Here is a 21,573-nt window from a genome sequence, read left to right as displayed (position 1 = left end):
TATTTGCTGTCCGTTGCACTATCAAGCACTGGAATGTCCCATAAATAGCTGTTTTTATGCTGAATAATCCAGTTTATACTTTACAAATACATAGTTTGGTGTGCAATGGAGAAGGTGATTGGTTACATCTAATTTATGCACTTTTTAGAAGAGGGATGATTCTTTATCCATCTTAGTGATGCTGTATATTTTATTTAGTTTTCTTTCGGATCCATTGTTTTATATTTTAATTATAATTTGCATTGAGTATTGACTAACAAAATGTAAATATATTAAAGGTGGTAATACTTTTTTACACCCATGACACAATATATTTTTTATTATAATTAATAATAATAAACAGGATTTATATAGTGCCAACATATTACACAGTGCTGTACATTAAATAGAATAGAAATAGAAATATGTGTTTTTAAAGAGTATTTCTGTACTGTAATAAATCCTAATCGTGGTTCTTCTCCTTCTATTTTAGATGTGAACATTAAAACACTGGGATCAGGTTGTGTGAACATTAAACAAATTGAGTGTGACAGTTGCCAAATAGAAACCGAGAAGGGTACCAGCATCTTACAGTCTATCAAGGTAATAATAAGGAATATGAAAATAGAGTAAAGGTGTAAGAAGATTGTTTTTTTTTTTCAATAGTAGTGATAAATGTCCAGATAAGTTACTATGCAATAGAAATCTCTATTATGTATAAGGAAGACATATCTTGACTGTACTCTGATGTGTTTTGTTATATTGGTTAAAGAAATTCTTCTATTATAATCAGATTTGCTGCTTTTTCTTCATTATCACAATTCTCTATAACTTGTGTAATTTAAATAATTGCAAGGATGTACTCAGGCACAGGAGAGAAGACACGGTCCTTAAGAAATCTGTTAATTCTGTACTCTCTTTATAAAACCCATAGTGCTTTGTAGGACCTGTGCTATGGGCTGCACTCTGTACTAAATGTTTAATTGCAAGCCACATATTTTATATAACCAGTACAAATGAATATATATATAATTTCTGGTTAGAAGCCTAATATATCTAAAGTAAACTTACCCCTATGTTTTTATAGTTTCTCACTAAAATCTTGCATTTGTAAATTGATAGAAACTTTTTTAGTATTAAGTAAAAAACATGGAAAAAGTTGTACCCCATGTTTTTTTGTTTCATGTACTGCCACGGTATCACAGTGGTTAGCACTCTGCAGTGCTAGGTCCCGGGTTCAAATCTCAGCCAGCACACTATCTGCATGGAGTTTGAATGGGTTTCCTCCCACATCCCTAAAGCATGTAGTTAGGTTAATTGGCTTCCCCCTAAAATTGACCTTAGACTTTTTAAAAGCATATGACTATAGTAGGGACATCAGATTGTGAGAGACAGCTAGTGACATGACTATGGACTTTGTACAGCACTGCGTAATATGTCAGCGCTATATAAAGACTGTAATAATAATAATTCTTTGCACGCAGTATAGAAAAGTAATCTCCTGAATGTAATGTTTTGTTTCAATCAGTTTTATTAAAATTTTCACAAGTTATTACAAAACAGGAAAAGAAAATATCACATACATAAACAAAGGAAAAGGAGGGCCAGAAGAACCTTCCGGCCCACCATTTACAATCATTAGAAATAATACAGGTGACATTTTACAATTATGTAACAGTGCAGATGAATATATATATATCCACTAGTACAGGAAAACAAGGGGTAGAGAGAATACAGAAGGAAATAGACATAGCATAAAACCAACCTTGACTGAACTAGAGTAACCAACCAAACATATGTATCTAATGGATCAAATAGCAGACTCGTCACCGGATATACCGGAGGGTATATCAAAAGGGAACTTTTGCAATAATAGTTTAACGGGAGGGGGAAGGGAACAATCAACTGGACAGCCCAGGGGAGGGGTGAGGGTTAGACAAGGTAGAGGAGAAGGATGGGGGTTGACCTTAGACTTTTTAAAAGCATATGACTATAGTAGGGACATCAGATTGTGAGAGACAGCTAGTGACATGACTATGGACTTTGTACAGCACTGTGTAATATGTCAGCGCTATATAAAGACTGTAATAATATTAATAATTCTTTGCACCCAGTATAGAAAAGTAATCTCCTGAATGTAATGTTTTAATGATTTACTCTGTCTGTGGCAATGACATAGAGAACAACAATATAAATAAGCAATTATCAAAAGCACGAGCAACATTTGTGTTTAGTTTCCTGCTGAGCTAATAAACCTAGTGATGCCAAATCTGTAGACAGCCGCAACTGGGAGAACGTAATCCTTATTCTTCATGATACAGAACTAAAACGTCCTGTCATACACCTGTATTACAAAATGTGTTTGGGCTTTGTAAGTTTTACATGTTTTCTGTGTGGTGTTCACACAGCCATGATATACTTAGAAACAATTCTTACACACATGCTACACATCTGGAGCCACACGTTTGATCTGTAGCCCAACTTTTGTCTGTTTACTTTTATGGACAAAGCAACAAAGACACCCTTAGGGACTTTTTTTTACCTCTATTAACTCTTAGCAGTTACTATTTTAGCTGTTTGTCTAGAATAAGCAGTCAAATATGAAGTCCACATGTCTATTGAAATGTAATGTTTAAATACCGTATTGATATGGTGTTGTTTTTACTGTGGGAGTACTATCATACTACTGAGATTCTACCTGCAGTAATATCCTGAATATCTCCCAGTGGAAAACATGTACACAAAGAACATGGTTTTTGTTTGTTCCTATTCCTTTTGTGAGTGTTAAAAAGCTGCAAGACCTGATGACACCTTTATGTATAATGGTCATTTCTATAACAGAGGTTTTCCATATCTAAAACCATGTAAAACAAAAAAAGGACACTAAACTAATGCAGTAAAAAAAGTTATGTTTTAACACACTTCTGGTACCTAAAACACTGTACTGTACAGTAGAGCAAAACTGATTTCTAGTGCACAACCTCCTGGTTTGATCAATGTTGTGTAGAGGATTATAGAAACATAATATGGATTCCAGGCTCTTGCTTGAAGTGTTTTAAAACCACAATATTGCTAAAATTGTATTCCAATGGATTTACCAGTGTTTTTAATATTTATTCTTTTCAAATATTCTTCCTTTGGATTAGCACTCTGTGTAGTCCAATGTTGAGTAACTACTGCAACATGTTATAAGTATCAAACTTTACCCCATTACATTATTATTGAATTCAGAATGGTATGTTTACAATGTTAGCAATTTGAGTCTATTGGTAACTTTTTTGTCATTTTCTTTGCCACTGAGTTTTTTTTTCCTCTCTTCCCACAATATTAATCTTTGTTATGAACATGTGATTTTGCTTAGTTGGTGAATTATTCCACATGGGAGCACCCCTAACAAGCACCAGCTATTGGAAAGACAAATTAGGATATAACAGAAAATATAATTACCTTGCCAATCGTTATAATACTATCCCGCAATGTACCTGATATGTGCGTTAGCAATGGTGTGATGGCACTGGCTATCTCAGTCTATCAGTCAATGCTCAGAAGTCTTAGTACAAGAAGGTAACATCCACTTTAGTGGCAGAGTGCTCTGAAAAAAAATACATTTACTAATTACTGTCAGTTTAAATATTTTGTTTATGCTTTTTGGCATTTTGTATTTTCAGGGTCACAATGTTCACATTCATACAAAAGGAGGAAAAGTGGTCTGTTTGGGCACGGTCCATGGCAATATGGACATTCGTGCTCTGGCTAATAGTGTAAGTATATCCTTTCAAGCAATTAGAAACATTTACCTGGTCTATAATAAAAAATAAAGATATATATATATTTGAATATAACCAAGGTACTTGGTTACCTAAAAATACAGGATTGTGTATAAATTTAGAGAACAGAACGTGTCTTCGCTCTTAACTTTCAAAACAATAGTAGCAGGCAGTGGCAGGTCACGCCAGTAGCGCCATCTACTGGTGTGACTCAACCAATGCCTGCCCACCACTTTCTATCACTATATACTGGGAGCACACTTTGGAGAGTGAGGAGTAGACAGAATCCTCACTGCAGCCCTGATATGTATAGTAAAGCAAGATGCTATAGCTGCTGCAGCTTTGTGATGTAAAGCTGAATTTGGGGCAAAATTAACAAGAAACAAATATGCAATTGAATTATAAAAAAATTAAAAAGCCTTTACTTTCAATATTTAACTTTAAATCAAGAGTCTTCCCCCACAGTGATCGTTTTCTGCCAATAGATGCCCTCGGTTTATCATTTTCATGTCCTCGGTTCATCATTTAACCCAGTTCCTCTGAGCCCAGGTTGATCTGGATCTGCCCCAGCTTGTGAATAGAAACTTTAAATCAAGAGTCTTCCCCCACAGTGATCGTTTTCTGCCAATAGATGCCCTCGGTTTATCATTTTCATGTCCTCGGTTCATCATTTAACCCAGTTCCTCTGAGCCCAGGTTGATCTGGATCTGCCCCAGCATGTGAATAGACAGTGACAGCAGAGGCAGCGCAGTGAGTTTCTCTCTACAATACAGTGCAATGTGAAAAACAAGTGGTAAAGTGAACAAGACACATTAGCCAGTGAATTTGTGTTAAAGAAAGTGTAGCCTAGCAGTGAAAAAGAGCAGGAAACCAAATAAGTGTACTGCTATAAAGTGTTACAGAATTTATACCCCCAAAGTAGCACATTTTAATAACATTTTGTATTTAAATTTACATCCGCAAGGATTTGTATTGGGTTTAGGAACTGAATGCCAAAGATTGCTGACCCACAATGTGCAGGGGTGAATGAAATTATGGGTTATCTCGAACTCTGAATTCTTACTACAAAGAATACACTTTGTAAGAAAAATAGTGGGTTATGCTGGGATAATTAAAAATATAAAAAAAAAAAAACGTTTTCTTACATTCTCACTACTGAAAGGTTATGTGAGCTGCCCTTTCTGACCTGGTTCTAAAACATAAAGCTTGTCTGGTTTGTGTTATGATCCTCTGCATTAAATACCTTCTGTGTCACTGACCCAGAATAAGTATGCTGCTAAAATTTATATGTCACGCAATTTGCATCACAGTTAACTGCATGCTTGTATGTGGTGTGTGACTAAAAACTATTTTACCCATTTACAGCAGTCCTTCTCTTTTCCTGTCGGAGTTCTTATATAAATATTTTTCTTGGTACATTTTGACATTGGAACAAATGTTATCTTATGTACATTTCAATGAACTTTCCTTCCTGTTACTGTGTATGCACATTGCGATAATAGCCCTCTGCTTTGTTTCACATGAAAGCTTACAAATCATATGGTTTTAATAATGAAGTTTGTTCATGACTGTATGTTGTTCTGTGTACTGGAGCCTATTCCTCCTCATTACAAAACCACTGAGATGGTGTATTAGGATTCTTCTTTGGAATTGAGAATTGTTTGAGCATTACCTTTTTATAACTCAATATTTTTCAAAGTGTGTGCACCACTGTGTGCTTAGCATGTACAATGAAGGAAACATTAGTTAAGGAAATTTATTATTGCAAATTAAGGGCCATGTCTCTGCCAAAACCTCTTCAATTATAGGCCGTTATTATTAGCTGAAATGTATGACTTCACCCTAAAAATAACCACTAGATTGCAAAGTAATTTTCCCACTGGCACCAAATCTGGTGAAAAGAATGTTTTGGCAATGAGTTCTCTCTGCTTGTTTGGAAAACATGTTTTCTTCTCCTGGAAAATGATCCTGTGAATAGGGCAACCTCTAAGATGCAGTGCGCTCAGTAATTGCAATAGGCGTACCCTATGTTTGTTGTATGTAAGGCTTATGACACTTTTATAGTTTCTAAAAGGTATATTTATAAGTAATTTATATTGGTATAGGAAGTATTTGTTATTGGATATAGTTGTGTATTGTATTTATGAATGGACCATTTATACTTTGGGCAGTATAAAAAATACAAAGCAGTATATTTGGTAAAGAACTGCAGGATTGACAGACTGATTTCCATCAAAACCTGATTACATTATTTTCTAGAAATGCTGCTGTATGAAAAATTATACCAGAAACTTATGCTGAGATCTCTGCTTGGCATGCCATTGCTGACCACTTTTTTTGCAAGTTGCGTGAGTAATATACTGATCTCACAACTTAAATCTGTTTGGTCACCAACCCAGAACATAAATGTAGTCGGCAAAATCCGTTTGGATTATTGGAATATTCCTGAGGTACATTCCTATTTCTAGTATTTGGTTAAAATAATAGTAAGTATACAAGATTATACAAGCCAGGGATGGTAACACAATCCAACTGGATTTGTATTAACATAGATAGCAGATTGTGATATTCTATATTTGACAGTGTTACACACCCTGTACTATTCATAGTTTTTGGACTGTGGTGTCCCACAAAGTTTTCTTCAATCTTGATTAAGGGATATCCAATCATATGGTATTGACAGCTCACGTGACATGGTTTTACTCTCTCACTATTCAACTGTTTTATTATCTCTTTGCTGGCTTGTTTACAGTCATGTTTCTTTAAAAAAGCACATTGTTTAGGCATTTGCATGGCCAACAAAATACCAAACCATTGTTTTATACATTTTTCACTAAATGTATTCTTTAAATGTTTCTAGTACAGTATTTCCTTGAAAACTGTGACTTCCTATAATCCTTAGCGAATCTTAAAAACTGTCTAGAGGGGGCTCATAAGTACTTGCGCTAGTCACATATGGTGAAATTGAGTTGTGATCAGAATGACTGAACATAATTGCTAATCTTTATTACATTACACAGTTTATATCTTTATTTCATGTGTGCTTTCACTGTATATTTGTGTGAGACTCATTAAATGTTCATTCGATTTTTGTTTTGTGTTACAGACAGTTGATATTGAGAAACTGTTAGGTACATCCATTAATATTTGCACAGAAAATGGTCAGCTGAAAGCCAAATACCTGTATGCAGAATCTTCAACCATGTCTTCAGCTGCTGGGGATATAATAGTAGGAAGTGCCCATGGTAAGTGTTTTATCTAGAATAAAAAAACACAACCTAGTTATCACATTTTCTTTGGGACCTTTGTATGTTTAATGAACTGAATTCAAACCTATTAAAAATGGTTTGCTAAGATTTTGCACGTTTCCCCCAATAAGACTTACCATACATGGGATCCCTTTTATGGAAATATCTCCCAAGAATTTGCTAGTCATAGTTAAAAAGTGATGACTTCTTTACTTTAATTGTTAGGAAAGAAATATTTGAACATTACTGTCTTTGGAGCTGGCAGGTAAAAGCTGGTGGTTTTCACCAGAGTGTTTCTTTACCTAAGACTTCCTTTACAGTTTACGGCCTGCGATGTTCGTATATAATTGTAGTTCAGTTTATAAATAAGTGTTTTTGCTTTCTTTTTTAGCTTGTGTAATTTTTTATTTTTGATTTCTTTTTGTACTTGATTTAAAAAAATCACAATGACAAAGCTTAGCTATAAATTTTAGAGCCAAACTTTAACAGGTTAGTGTTCCAACTAGCTGCTTGATTTAAGTTGGCAGTGACTGGCCAGTTGCGCCCACATCGTAGCCAATACATCTATGGTTTGTTACCAAATTGGGTTATATCAAAAACTATTAAAATGGTGAACCCAAAGTAGGAGGAATAATAGGTGCCAGACTACATTTCCCAGCATTTCTGTGTTATAGTATAAACAGTGTGTCTATCAGGAGGCAAGTCATTGCAAGAACTTGAAATATAAACGGGAAACTAACTCATGCGAGGTTGTGTTTCTGTTGCCTTAACTATGGTACGGCAGAAATGCACAGGGTTTTTTAATTTGAAAACTTCAGTTATAAAAGTAATACCGTTATAATTTACACTAATTAGTATGATTTGAGATTTTGCTGTGTTAAAATTAAACCTTACATGAGCTTTGGGTAATGGAGTGGAGTATTGGTCTTTATGTGGATTTTGTAGCTAGAGTTGCATTTTTATTCACATTTTAGGTTGTGAAATGTTCAGTGATGGTGAAGATTGGATGTGTAAGCGTTCTATGAAATCCAATAAGAATTTACAGTTCATGCTCTGTACTTCATATTTACTGCACATTTCAAATGTTTTTAAGGTTGTTTTTTAGGTCTGATTTTAACAACTAAAGAAAATATATACACAGTTGCTAGAAAGCTTAGCTCCTTCCATATAATTTGTTGCTGTTGGATAAAGTAGGAAAAGTACTAATGTTTGTGGCCCTTTTAAGTTGCCCCTCTCCTCCTTTCCCATTGGAAATATGTTCTGGAGATAAGGAAAAACTCTGTCTTATGTTGACACCTGGACAGGAATTATTTCACCTTGGGAAATGGCAATAACATTTTCTAATTTATGACATGAAATCATGATATTTTTTTTTCTTAGTGGGTGATTAATGCGGATGAGGATAGCTGACTTTAATAAGTGACTAATGTCACATTTATTTGCTATCAGTCTAGAATTCACATCATGGTCATTATCAACTGGGTGTATTGATGGCCATGATCTGAATGAAGTCTGAACATTTTAAATACACCCAGAAATAGCAGATCCTATATTTGTATTCTTACAGGTCCCGTCTGACAAGTGTGTACTCTAGGTAGGTATGCACCCCTGTGATGGCCCTATTTGGCTTTTCATAATTCTGGAACGCTCAATAATTAGATACAAATACAGTGGAAATATACATTGGGCTGCAGCCAAAATGCAGTTAAAAGTTTCTTACTATAAGCCAATGTATTTACTAAAAGCCAATGTAGTTTGTAGTGTGAAAAAGTTATGTCTAACTTTTCTCCAGTCTGAAATGTTTTGTCGAGGTGTAGTTAAAAAATACCATTATAACATTCTGTCCTATGAACGATGTGTTCCTGACTTTTTCCTTTATTTTTATGGAAAACTGTTACGACAGGTCTCATTTTAGGCAGAATACTACAGTGACTCAGTTCAGGGCAAGAATGACTTGTTTATGCTTGGCTCACAATCCATGTGTGCTTTCAAGGGGATGCATACCTATATATCACTGGAATGTGTCAGTTTTTATGTGATTGCCTGTGATTCTCATTAAAAGAATTCATATAACACTGTATCTTAAATGACAGCATAATGTATGACCATAAAACAATTACAATCCCTTACATGTATGCTTCTAACATGAGGACAAAGCACAAGCTTTGCCAGTTATTACTAGATATGGAGACTAATTTATGAAAGACGTTGAGAATTTTCACTCCATAAATTAAAATTATTAATATCATTTTATGTAAACTCTGTTAAATAAATTGAACATAAAGCATAGGGAACATTTTAGAGGGAGAACCAATTATGCATTTTTTCTTCTTCATTCTCATCTTCCTACAGAGTTGGAACCTAAGTTTGTTCCTGGTATTCTGACCCTTTTCTTTTTTTTTTTTTATCTTGGTCTACATCTTGTCACTTGTCTTGTCATTTGTCAAAAACTCTTTCTTAGATTATTCTTTCTATTCTCTAAGAAATAGATAACAGTTATTTTGTTTTATAATGTTGGATGTCTCACTGTTACTTAACAAATATATCTGTTTAGAGGAGAGTAACCTCTCTATGTATTGTTTTAATATTCTAAAGCTGCATTATTTGTTCATTGAACTTTTCAATAAGAAAATTTAAATACAAATGTTACACACACATTACAAAAAAACAGACATATTACTAAAATCATGGCATTACAATAAAAAAGACCAATCTGTATTGGGAATCATTTACATTGTTCCAGCTATGACGTGCAAGGCCCTAACAACAACGTTTATACTACACAGTTAGTACAATCTCTATTAGATTTTTACATCTCATCTACCTTTAGGATCGTTTTGTAGGCATCACCCCTGTGTTTTTTAACATAACATTTGTAGTTTACTGCTGTTGAAAACTCCCAGTTAATAACCTTCCATTTTGTGAGGCACATGATACATTTTTTGGTTAATATCCTCATTAGTCCTTGATCCAGGCATTGTATAAACCTTTTGATATTAAAGCTTTAGGAAAACTGTCCAGCAATTAAAGGATTAGGACAGGTAGGCTGACTAGAATCACCCGTGTCCTTTACAGAATGTAGTTTAAAATGATCACTATTCTGTATATTATTATTATTATTATTATTATTATTAATAATAAACATGATTTATATAGTGCAAACATATTATGCAGTGCTGTACATTAAATAGGGGTTGCAAATGACAAGTGAATACAGACAGTGACACTGGAAGAGAGGACCCTGCCCCAGAGAGCTTACAATCTAGTAGTTGTATATATTTATTAAACGCTAGCAAATGGGTGCTTGTTTATACAACAGCATAAAGAATTTATTAGTCTGTTAAATCAAGTGCTAGATATGGTGTACAAAAGTGCTGCAGTTCAAAATACATAATATATAGCAACCTGTAGGGTGCAGTGGTCAAGAGTAACCGATATGCAAGACAGAAAGGTTTAGACTTGTCAAACTCAAATACACAGAGGACCAAAATTAAAAACTTGGACAAAGTCGCGGGTCAACCTTGAAATGTATTGAAAAAATTGAGGAAATGTTTGCTTCTCATTAGATGTAAGCCCTTTTCTTATGGAAATAGAATTTTTGCTTCACATTCAATCTGGAACAAGCCTATAATAGAGAAAGAGCCATAAAACGTTTTGTGCCTCTTCCTATAATAATAATACCAATAATAATAACAATATTCTTCTATGAAAATCCAACCATTCAACTACATGCCTTGGAGTAGCAAGGAAAGTACAGCTCAGGGGGAGTGCTGGAAACTTCCTATGAGTGGCCCGCTGCTGAAACTCCCTCTTCATTGAAATAGCGCCGCTACTAAAATTCTCGGCATTATTTGCGTCTATAAACAGTCCAATGCGGGGCCACGCATAGGCAGAGAGCCTGCTGGTCTATAGACGCAAGTGATGCCAGGAATTGTAGTAGCGGCGCTGCAGTTCATATTTAGGATTTCTTTAGGGGCCAAAAAAAAAGATGATGAGGACCAGATTTGGCCCCCGGGCCAGAGTTTGACACCCCTGGTCTAGACTATGCGGCATACCATTTAATCACTGGATGCATCGTAATAAACATCATGGAGTGCTATGCTGTCTATAGTAAGATGTGTAGAGTGCTGTAATCCAAATTATATAACATGGAGCAAATTTGCTTTGCTAAATAGACTACTGTCTTTTCCCTACTAGACTACAGAAGTTCCACTGCAGTTTTCAAGCAGGCTGTGATAAAAGCAGTGCATACATAAACATGCAAACAATTATAAACTATTGCCCTACTTTAGGTCTGTAATAAAAATGTATGCAATTGTTACTCAGGCTTTTCAGTTCCAAAATATACAGCTTAAGACACAGCCATTGTTGTGCTTCTTATTTTTATGTCTTCTTCATTGTCTCCATGTGGTTGTCTCTGTTTCTGAGTAATTAGCCTTTAGAGCAGTGTTTCTCAACCTTTATATTATGGGGGAACCCTTGAAATACCTTTATGTCTTCAGGGAACCTCTGCTATAATTACTATATTTACAGCTCACAGTACATTAATGTGGTGGTCAGTGAAAAAAATGTCTTACGCTGCTGGCCTTGGAAAGAATGTCTTTCTTACAGATTGTCAAAAAGGTCTTTGGGGGTCACTGTACCTGACCTGAGAGTCACAAACTGCTCAATGCTAGAGGAACCCTGGTTGAGAACCACTGATGTAAGGCAAAGTAAATAATGCTGTTGTTCAGTTGCAGTTTTATCTACCACCAGATAGCTCATTCTCAGTGCTTTTCTCTTGTAAGATGTATTGAGCTTTAGGAACCCCTAGCAACCTCGGAGGAACCTTGGTTGAGAAACACTGATTTAGACCAGCGCTCGCCAACCAGTGGTCCATGAGAAAATTTTGGTGATCTTTGTGATCCTGTTAGAAGCAAGCTCATGAAAAGGACCCCGTTCGGAGGACGCACTGGCCAGAGCCACGGATCATGTCCCTAGTAGATTGCAGGCTTAAGGAAGGGGACGGTTTGTGATCTCTGGTCTGAGCCTGCGATGGGATATTGGGCAGGTTCTGGCATCAGAATGTCACTGAGGGGGAAGTTTCTTCCCCTTTGAGTGACACACAGCTCCCCACGCAAGCACAGTCCGGAGCCAGTAGGTTTAGTGGTCCATGGGTCCGAAAAGGTTAGCAACCACTGATTTAAACAATCTGGGCTGAGCAGTCGATTTGTATTTCCATAGAAGGGCTTTGTAATGAAATATAACAAAACTTCCAGACTTTAAGGGATTGATCTTGTATTGGCTATAAAAATCACAATAGTACACATTCGTCTGGAGTTAGTAATATACAGCACTGCAAACAGGGTACAACCAAATATGTAATGTGCAGTATTGCATGACACCCTGTCGTCAAGGACACAAAATATAAAGTGCTTTTAAAAGCAGGTCAACTTTAATTCTGCCCTGGTACTACACATTTACCATTGGCCAACTGATCTGTCTTCACAGACTATTGATCATTGTGATGGCCAGCAGTGACACATAGTTCATACATGGGACCAGTAGTCAACTATGTAAACTTAGTAAATAAAACCACAAGGCCCACTCCAAAAACCCAGGAAGGCATAGTTGGTCAATGACCATGAGAGCTTGGGGATCAAAAATCTCTCAAAAATGGGTTATCCTCAGTGTTTAAAGTGGACAGTTTTGGAAAACGGCAAGCTACACCTGTGCATAGTTAATAAACTATAAATGTGTTGACATGAGTGATGGAGATCCTTGTACTTTTGCTTTTATATAAAAATATTTATTGCAGTTATCTGCCTCCTATAATTTCTTTCACAGCAGCACACTCTATAGGCTTTACTAACTGCAAATATTAGACAACTTCCTAATTGTTCCACCCTCACTTTACAAAATATACAAGAATGTGTTTAAAAGCTTATAGTACAGGCATGTATCATAAGAATGAGTTACTGTATTTGCAAAACTACAAAATGAATACTTATTATAGATGTGTCTGGCTTTCCATGCATTGTACGATTGGTAGTCTACATAAAAATGTCGCCTTTTCAGATATTTTATCGATGAGTCTCAAGGGAACAATTTTTTTATATTCCTTGTTGCTGTTCCTGTTTTCCATTGTTTTCAGATTTTTTATTTCTCTGTAAGTCATTTCCTTCCACCCACAAACAACCCTTAATAGTCTTGTTGCAATGAACATGAGTTTAAGCCATAGCTTTTTTTTTCCTTAGACTAAATACAGTCCATGGAATTTTATAATAGAAACCCTCCTTGGGGAAGAGAGGAGAGAAAACAATCTGGACAGCTTGTCCAGCTGTTTTCGGTCAGCAGCTGTGTAGCCATAGCAAATAATGACTTGAACTGAAGATTGTGTGCTGGGTTTACCCTACATGCAGGTAGAATTGAAGGCATCCATATGACTCTCTGACTTTACAGTTATGACTAGGACGTACTTCAGAAATTTACTCAGACTATTTGTAGAGAACATTGTCCAAATGAGTTTTAATCACAAATTAAAATAAAGAAGCAGACAGCCCACTCTGAAGATTTTCTTTTGAACAAAATTTTCATGATTGAAATTTTTAAGATAACCACAAGTCCACTAAACATCATGTTGTCAGCAGCACTTGTGGAACCATGTCCCAAAAGAAATTCTCCATTCCAATGACTTCCCAACCTACAGACCCCCAAAGGTTTGCTACGAGAGGATGGAATCCTGCATTGATCTAAAGATCTGTGTGGGTAAAGACTGCCTAAAAACTGGGACCTTGTGAATATTGAGAATGTATTTGGTATTACTGACTGTGATGAAGGCACGGGTCCCATGCATATACTGCGTCAGCAATTTATATGGTGTGATTTGTAAGGTTTTCCAAAGGAAACTTATGATTGTCCAATATTTTTTTTTTTGTCTATGAAGCTAATATTCCTATGGGGAAATTAGTGAGAAGTGTGTAATGGGAATCTGAACAGGTCTATTATATGGGTAATGAGTGCTAACCTTGTGGTGGCTGCAGATATCTGTTAGTATTAACATTGCTCCTACCACCCCTTGAATCGTAGGCTGCACATCCAAGTTATAATTAAATCCCATCACATACTATTCATCTGTCAAATTCCAAACTTTAGTACTTTTATAATACTGTATCTTTAATCTTTTGTTTATATTTGTTTTTTTAGGTAATACAAAACTTCATACAGAAAGAGGAAATATCACAGTAGGTATGTATTCGACCAGTTTTACTTTCAGGTAAAAATGCTTTCAGTGGATTATGTCTATTACTCAAACACATGGTGCTTTATGTGTTTCTTTCCCAAACCGGCAGTGTTCACTGACAAAAGAGAATGCAGTGTTCGTGGCTTCTGCAAAAGAATATTGTTTATACCTTTTTTGTCAAATCACTCTTTGAATGTTCACTCTTGCACATCAAAACATAATTGGCAGAATGTTTGACTTGCACACTTCTTGCGCCATATTTTTTTTCTCTTATACTTGCTGACAACAACGTAACCCCCTCTAATTTGCCCACTGCCTCTGGAAGGTTTTGGTGGATCATGATTGACAGATTTCATATTTGAATACAATGACATAGTTATTTGTTAACATTGCTGTGGTTATAAAACATGTAATAAACCATTCTAATATCTACACATTTCAGATTCCTCCGATGGATGTTTAATGGCTTCTACAACACATGGAATGATCGATGTATATATCAGCCAAGCTGGTAAGGTGCATCTGATATCTGAAAAAGGTGAGGATCCTTGGAATGCATTCAGTAAGGCAAAGGCTAAGCATAACTTTGAGGGAAAAGTCCTGACTTATTTTGTAACTTTACGTTTTACAGAATTTAATCTTGGCAAGTTTTTCATATGCTCATGCCCAACGCCATCCAAAATGTTTAATTTAAATTTGGACAGAACTGAGAAGAGTAAATTCTTCTAATATGTGTATATTAGGAGATTTCACCTCACTTCTGTCCTGTGACAAGCGGACAAGAAATGTGTTAGGTGGACTGCAGTGGGAAAACACAGATGGTAATAATAATCATGTTCATTCTTTTTGTATACAGTGAAGCTGAAGTTGATAGGACATATTTATGGCAGCTGCACAATAAAACATGTCATTTTCATTTATGGGAGACTTTTGGAAGCAAAAGGTTAAACTAGGCTAACTCACTTGACACAAACGGTGTGTATCAGGATATTTAGGTAGAAGAGGCTGTTGTGGTTTCCAAAGTGGTTTAAATCGTAATATTCCATGGCCTAGAGGTTTACAGATCCAAAAACTGTTTCAAACATATGATGCATTTCAGGTGAAAATATTCTCCAAGACATTTATACACTACAGCCCAATTATGTTAATAAAACAGGAGACATTCTTCTCCAAAGTAAGCATTCAGAACCTACAGAATCCCACATTCTAATCTAGCATCACTTTTATTTTGGGGAGTTACACATTCCACATCTTACTTTATATTGTTTCTGTCCATTGATGGTAAAGTTACAGTACATTCTATATACCACGGGATCGTACACCCCATCCTCACCCACCACCCTTACTATATAACGTTTACCAAACAAATCTGCAGCATATTGAATAAAAACACACCTAGGTAATTAAGATGACTCCTTTATTGAGTTTAAATAAACCAATATTCCATTTTAAACATACACCAAAGTGTTTTTAACCTTTAATATCTTGGTCATTAAGACTCTTTTTACCTAGGGTAAAATGTGACACTCCCTCTGCCATATAAAGGGTAGAGTGAGTTGTTATTGGATAGTTGTTTTCCCTCCAAAAGTTGGAATGCCAATTGGCCACAAAATTGACTGCAAAACTGCCTGACGACGGGCACCTCTACAGATTCTTATGCCTGGCAACTCAGACAGCTTGATACCTGAATAACCTATAAATGTACTTGCTGACTGACATTAAATCGAAAAGAGAGGGTGCCAGAGATAAATCCCATGTGGTCACTCTTTAAAATTCGTGCCCTGGCATTACATGAAGTCCCAATAAATGCAATTAGCATGATATACAAAGAACTTGGTTCTGTTTTAGGTCAGTTTTTCATATTCAGCAACTTCCCATTAGTCAGTCATAATTGTATTTAACTTCCCTGGCGGTATTCCAGAGTGTGGCTCCGGGTTGTTTTTTTCATACCAAAAGCAGTAACCCCGAGCCACACTCGGGGTGGACTTGGCAGGGAGTTTACCAAGTCCTACCTGGTTCCCACGTTCCAGTGGCGTCCTCCATCGATGCCGGCTGGCATCTGCATAACTGGCATGTGAACGTTGGGGAGGGGAGGCCAGGGGAAGCAAATGCGGGCTGGACATCTGCTCGCGAGTCTTAGGCCGAAGAGTGAGACCAATAGGCAGGTAGGGGGGACCGGGCGAAAATTTAAAACAATGAGGCTTTTACATTTAAAAATCCTCAATAATCATACTGCCAGGGAGGTTTATTGTTTTTTTGTTTGTTTGTTTTTAGTGCTACTTTGGTATTTGTAGTATTGTGAGTTTTCTACAAATATGAGATGTTTATATCTTGGACGTAATGCATGATATAGAACAGTTGATGGTTACTACTAAACTATTCTGTTTAGAATATGCTAGCTACTGTACATGCTCATCTATAAACCTTTTTATATTAAAAGCTGCATCCATTCTTGTGGTAAAACCACATTTCATGTCAAAATGCTGATGATATATACTAATCAGCAGAAACTGATTAAAGCCATGGTATTGTGTTGGTCCCTCTTGTACTGCTAAAACAGCTCTGGCACATTACCAATCCATCCTGCTGCTACTTTTTCCCCAGGTAAATTATGCGCATGCCTCCAGTCCTCCATATATTCTAAAACCAAACATTATTTCTCAAATAGGCCACCTTCTTCCATTTTTCATGGCCTTGTTCTGACATTCATCTGTCTTCTGTGGGCATTTTTAGGTGGACAACATTGGTAACTGGTTGGTCTGTGACTATGCAGCAAGCTGTGATTTGCAATATTTTCTAAAACTTTTCTTTCATGGCTGTCCTTAAGTTTTCCAGTGATTTATGCTACAATAGCTCTTCTGTGGAATTGGACAAGACAAACAAGCCTAACCCCTATCCTCCATAAATTAATGAGCCCTGGGTGCCCCTGACTATGTGGATCATCCCTCAGTATCTGCCCATTTGCTGATCCTCTGACCCCAGCCATCTATCTATCACAATTTGGCCCTTTTGAAAGTTGATCAGATCCTTATTATTGCCCATTGTTTTTCACATCACCTTCAAGTGATGTTTAAGTGTTCACTTGTCTAATGTCTCCAAAAAATCACTTCACCTTTCATTTATTCACTTCACCTTTTAAAAGTGATAATGTTTTGGCTGATCAGTGCATAATTCAGAGTACACAGGAAGTCTAAAAGGATAAGACCATTTGTCCGAAATCTATCCTATCTACCTGTAACTGTAATTTTGTTTTATGTTCTTTCATTTTAATTGTATTTTCATTTGTCTATTTCTAGGAAGTATTACGTTAAAAATCCCTGCAAACCTTGAGGCGTACTTACAGCTGTTAGGAGCTACAATAAACGTTAGTCCTGAGGTTAAATTTCATGACATTGAGAACACTTCTACAGAGGGCCAAACCATGTTAAAAGGTAAGAAAGTTACAGATAATAAGTTAAGCTCCTGTAATCGATTACAAAATGTCTCCTTGTTTTTTTTGTAGTTTTTTTTTTTTTTTTTTTTAAATTGTTTACACTGACAGTGACAGTAACGGATGACACTAAGGGATCTATTTTTATAAAGCTGTGAATTTGACATTCATTGAAACATTCCATGGTGGAGAATCTTCCAGGTCCATATGTCTCAATGTAAAATCTGTTGAAATGAAAGTGAATCGGTGAGCATGGAAATATAGGAACTACCATTGCTGTTTCAGGTCATTGACTTCCTAAATAGTAAAGTCAGGATCTGGACAACAGCCCCATAGATTGCAATAAACACAGGAAAGAATGTTTCTGGTTATTATTTGTTTATATAAGGGTGTTTTTAAGTCATACCTACATTTTCCACTTGGTTCATGTTACTTTCAACTTTTAGGCTACTGAAAATTAACCAAACTAAATTAATTAAAATGCTTTCCTTGGCATACCTCCTTATCCATTGAGCATTAAAAAAATAGGTAGAACCCCCCCCCCCCTTTCCTTCTATTGTGTTGCAGTTATTTTGTGAACATTTACATCCAGCACCAGTGTGAACATACTGATTCCATTGCCCTTTGTTTCAGTATGATGACAAGCAGGTAACCCAGTAAATTTGCGATTTATTTTCAGCATCAATGAATATGATGAATGAGACACAGAGATGGATTAATGCTGAAGCCAGAAGAGGCACAGTGCACTTGAAGCTCCAGGACTGGCTTCAGTCACTAAAACTCCACACAACTTGAAATTCAGCAAAACACTGGACTACAGTCAGACAGGATCAATCCGCTTCCATAGCAACAATGTGAAATGTAAAATGCAGAACAAAGGTTTTTTAAATTGGTGTTTCCTCTTGGTTATATATTCAAGTAGGAAAGGTGGGTATTGTTTGTACATATGACTGTATGACTGACAATAAGAGAAAAATGCCAAATGCAGGGAGCACACCGCTGCAGCATCTGTGTGTGCTTGTATATAACATTTTATGTAGGATAAGGAATGGTCATGTTTGTGCCTTGCAACAACTACATGGTCATGACTGGTCTTCCTTATAGAGCTCTTTCCTTTTATGTAGAGGAGTTAGAGTTGCTTTTTATCAGCATTATTCTAGGAAAACCTACATTTTGTGGTTATCCTAGAGACCAAAGTGTTATAACGGGTCAGTATCTACCAGATAAGCCATTAGAATACATCCAGACTGAAGAGACTAACAATGCCGTGGTTTTACATGGTGTGTTCACGTTTATAGGTTACAGACTGTGAAAATGGTTTATACCTGTGCTTTGTCTAGCATTTCTGAAAACCACTTGGGCTTTGTAATGTCAGCAAAACAAATTCTTTGTTGTGAAGAAGGCTGTGCAAAGTCAGTTGTTGAGGGCCAGCCAAGATTTTAATGTAGGCACAATACGTTGCCTAATGATTTAATGTTACTGAGATCATTGCTGTCTGTTCATTACAGACTTGTAAAAGCATGTGAGGATTGTGACCTTCACACAGTGAGGTGGACAGCACTGGGCTAGCTAATATGTAGTTAGCATTTTAAATGCCAAAATTACCAACCTCCATGTCCTATCCTGTGGGATACCTATATTTGCTTAAAAGCTTTTTTCTAATTATTTTTCACTGGCCTCCTTTTACTAGAATGTGCATTATAACGGTTAACTTCTCTGTATAAGTTTGTTCCAGTTTAAGAATTGTATTATAAGTCACTGCACTTTACAATAAAAATGGAACTAACTGTACTGTATTCTGTGCCTTATTTTTGTACTTGACTTGTGGACTTAAAATGAAAGCCTTACAGAACATATATACCTTTATTGAAATGAATACAAGGCAAGAGGAAAATTGTGTTTGAAAGTTTTACTTTATGTCTAATATGGTCGTACTGAAATGTCTACGATGGCTAAAACAAACTTTTGGTACATTTAGGAAAAAATGTGAAAAATATTTTTATGTGTTGGCAAAGCAAAAAATTCAATGTGTGTTTTTCAGTGTACACTATTTGTTAGTGTTACACAAACTAGTTTGTAACTTGATATTAAACGTGTATAGCAAAGTTACATTAGTAGACTGATTTTGTCCCATTACCCTAAAATTCTCCTTTTCTCTTCTGTTGAGGTCTGTGATGCTTAAAGCGGACCTACCACCACAATTTTTACTTTACATAAAGAGTAGGGTGTTTTTTAATTTAATGCCGCATCGGTAAAGACTGAATGTGAGTGCGGAGCCTCTTGGGATACGCATGTCACAAATCTGAGGAGGCTGCAGGCTGCTCCTTCTGCACAAGCCTGAGATCGGGCATGCACAGAAGGGACTTTTCAGTCCTTGAAAAAAGGTAACGGTAAGATCTGCATTTTTTTTTAAAGGCCACTAATGATAGACAATAAACAATCCAAGTCCAATATTTTATTGTTTTCTTAACTTATTTTATGTCTGTTATTTATATTTTTATTTATTTTATATATATATATATATATATATTTTTTTTTTTTTTTTTTTTTTACTTGTAATCTGTAAAAAAAATTCCACCTGTGCATGTTTACTATTTCCAATGCAACCCTGTTTTCACCAACATAAGTATATAACCGTCTTTAAATTATTTGTCTTTATAAAAGATTTTGATAAAAATGATTCCATGTTTTCGCTAACAGTTCTTGCAATTAAATATTATGATGCTGCTCCTCCACTTCCTCATACTAAGTGCCCCAAGGATACTAAAGAGTAAATGGACATACAGAACATTGTGTGTGTTTTTTTTCCCCAACAATATGGAAGTTCCACAGAGAGAACAAAAATAGTACAAATAATGTTACTGTTTAATTGCTATACAAGGGGGTGCTGAGAAGTTTTGGCTTTTCTAGATAAAATAGAAAAATGAGTGTGGGGGCATATGACAGCCCAATATCTTAGTATGTAACTGTGCAAATATCAGGTCTTTGCGATTCTTAAAACTGTTTTTTTCTTTTAGTGAGAAGCTGTGATGGCAGAGGCACAAGAACGTTTCACATTGTTAGTTATGGGCCGTCATAAAGTTTTTGTTTCTCCAGGGAAAGGAAGGACACTTCTCCCCCAGTGTTTGATATCTCAGTGTGAATGTCCTTTGCAATGAGAAACAAAAACTTTATGACTGCCCCTAACTCCAACGACGTGAATTGGTTGTGCCTCTGCCATCACAACTTCTCACTAAAAGAAAAAACAGTTTTAAGAATTGCAAAGACCAAATATTTGCACAGTTACATACCAAGATATTAGGCTGTCATATGCCCCCACAGTCATTTTTCATCTGGAAGGGGGCAAAGCCAGGAACTTTTCAGCACCCCCTCGTAAATATTCCACCAAACACTATTTAAATGTCCATTGGTTCATCAATCATATCTGTTTCCTCCAAAGATGACATGCCATTCAAGAGGTCACCGTAACGGTCATAGCCAAACCAAGGTGGAGGATCATCTGTATTATACTCCAAATTCTGATACTTGGATTCGATCTTCAGAACAGCAGGCCTGTTAAATAGAAATATTACCTATATTATTCTGTTCATTTTCTTTATCACAATACAATACCTATTACCTAGTTATGTTCACTCTTTCAAATGTTGTTTCTGAAAATGGTGATAATGTTTATTTCTAATGCACAAAATTACATAACAAGGACATGAAGGTGCACTGCATTTACAATTTTCCAGTAAAATGTCCAGTCAGTATATTTTATGCCCTGAAGGGCATGTTCCACATTTTGCTAGTACTGTATATAAAGAGTAAACTTCCCACTGTGAATGAAGTGTGCTGAAATAATATTAATAATAAACAGGATTTATATAGCACCAACATATTACTATCTGACTTATTTTGTTATGAAAGAAAAGTACGGTAATAAAT

At 36.0% G+C, this 21,573-nt stretch overlaps 2 protein-coding genes across 3 annotated transcripts in view; one reads left to right on the top strand and one right to left on the bottom strand.

The window, feature by feature from the left end:
* The window catches only part of FAM185A (family with sequence similarity 185 member A), a 24,709-nt gene extending 3,191 nt beyond the window's left edge, over window positions 1-21,518 (top strand). Inside the window, exons 2-9 of one of the 2 annotated variants that reach the window (XR_011919491.1) lie at window positions 473-582; window positions 3,648-3,740; window positions 6,853-6,991; window positions 14,180-14,221; window positions 14,659-14,754; window positions 17,513-17,647; window positions 18,326-18,573; window positions 21,086-21,518. Coding sequence is in view for 1 of the 2 variants with exons in the window: in XM_072401720.1 (XP_072257821.1) it covers window positions 473-582; window positions 3,648-3,740; window positions 6,853-6,991; window positions 14,180-14,221; window positions 14,659-14,754; window positions 17,513-17,647; window positions 18,326-18,441 (731 nt within the window). In the remaining variant the exon portion in view is untranslated. Of the gene's footprint in view, window positions 1-472; window positions 583-3,647; window positions 3,741-6,852; window positions 6,992-14,179; window positions 14,222-14,658; window positions 14,755-17,512; window positions 17,648-18,325; window positions 19,752-21,085 lie in introns of those variants that run through there. The other variant, XM_072401720.1, reaches the window with a different exon arrangement.
* The window catches only part of FBXL13 (F-box and leucine rich repeat protein 13), a gene marked incomplete at its 5' end in the record, with an annotated part of 72,650 nt that continues 72,001 nt past the window's right edge, over window positions 20,925-21,573 (bottom strand). Inside the window, 1 exon segment of the mRNA XM_072401717.1 lies at window positions 20,925-21,198. Coding sequence (XP_072257818.1) covers window positions 21,042-21,198 — 157 coding nt within the window.

This window comes from Pyxicephalus adspersus, chromosome 2, assembly GCF_032062135.1.
Source record: "Pyxicephalus adspersus chromosome 2, UCB_Pads_2.0, whole genome shotgun sequence".
Taxonomy (NCBI): domain Eukaryota; kingdom Metazoa; phylum Chordata; class Amphibia; order Anura; family Pyxicephalidae; genus Pyxicephalus; species Pyxicephalus adspersus.
This window is presented reverse-complemented; position numbering and strand designations above follow the sequence as displayed.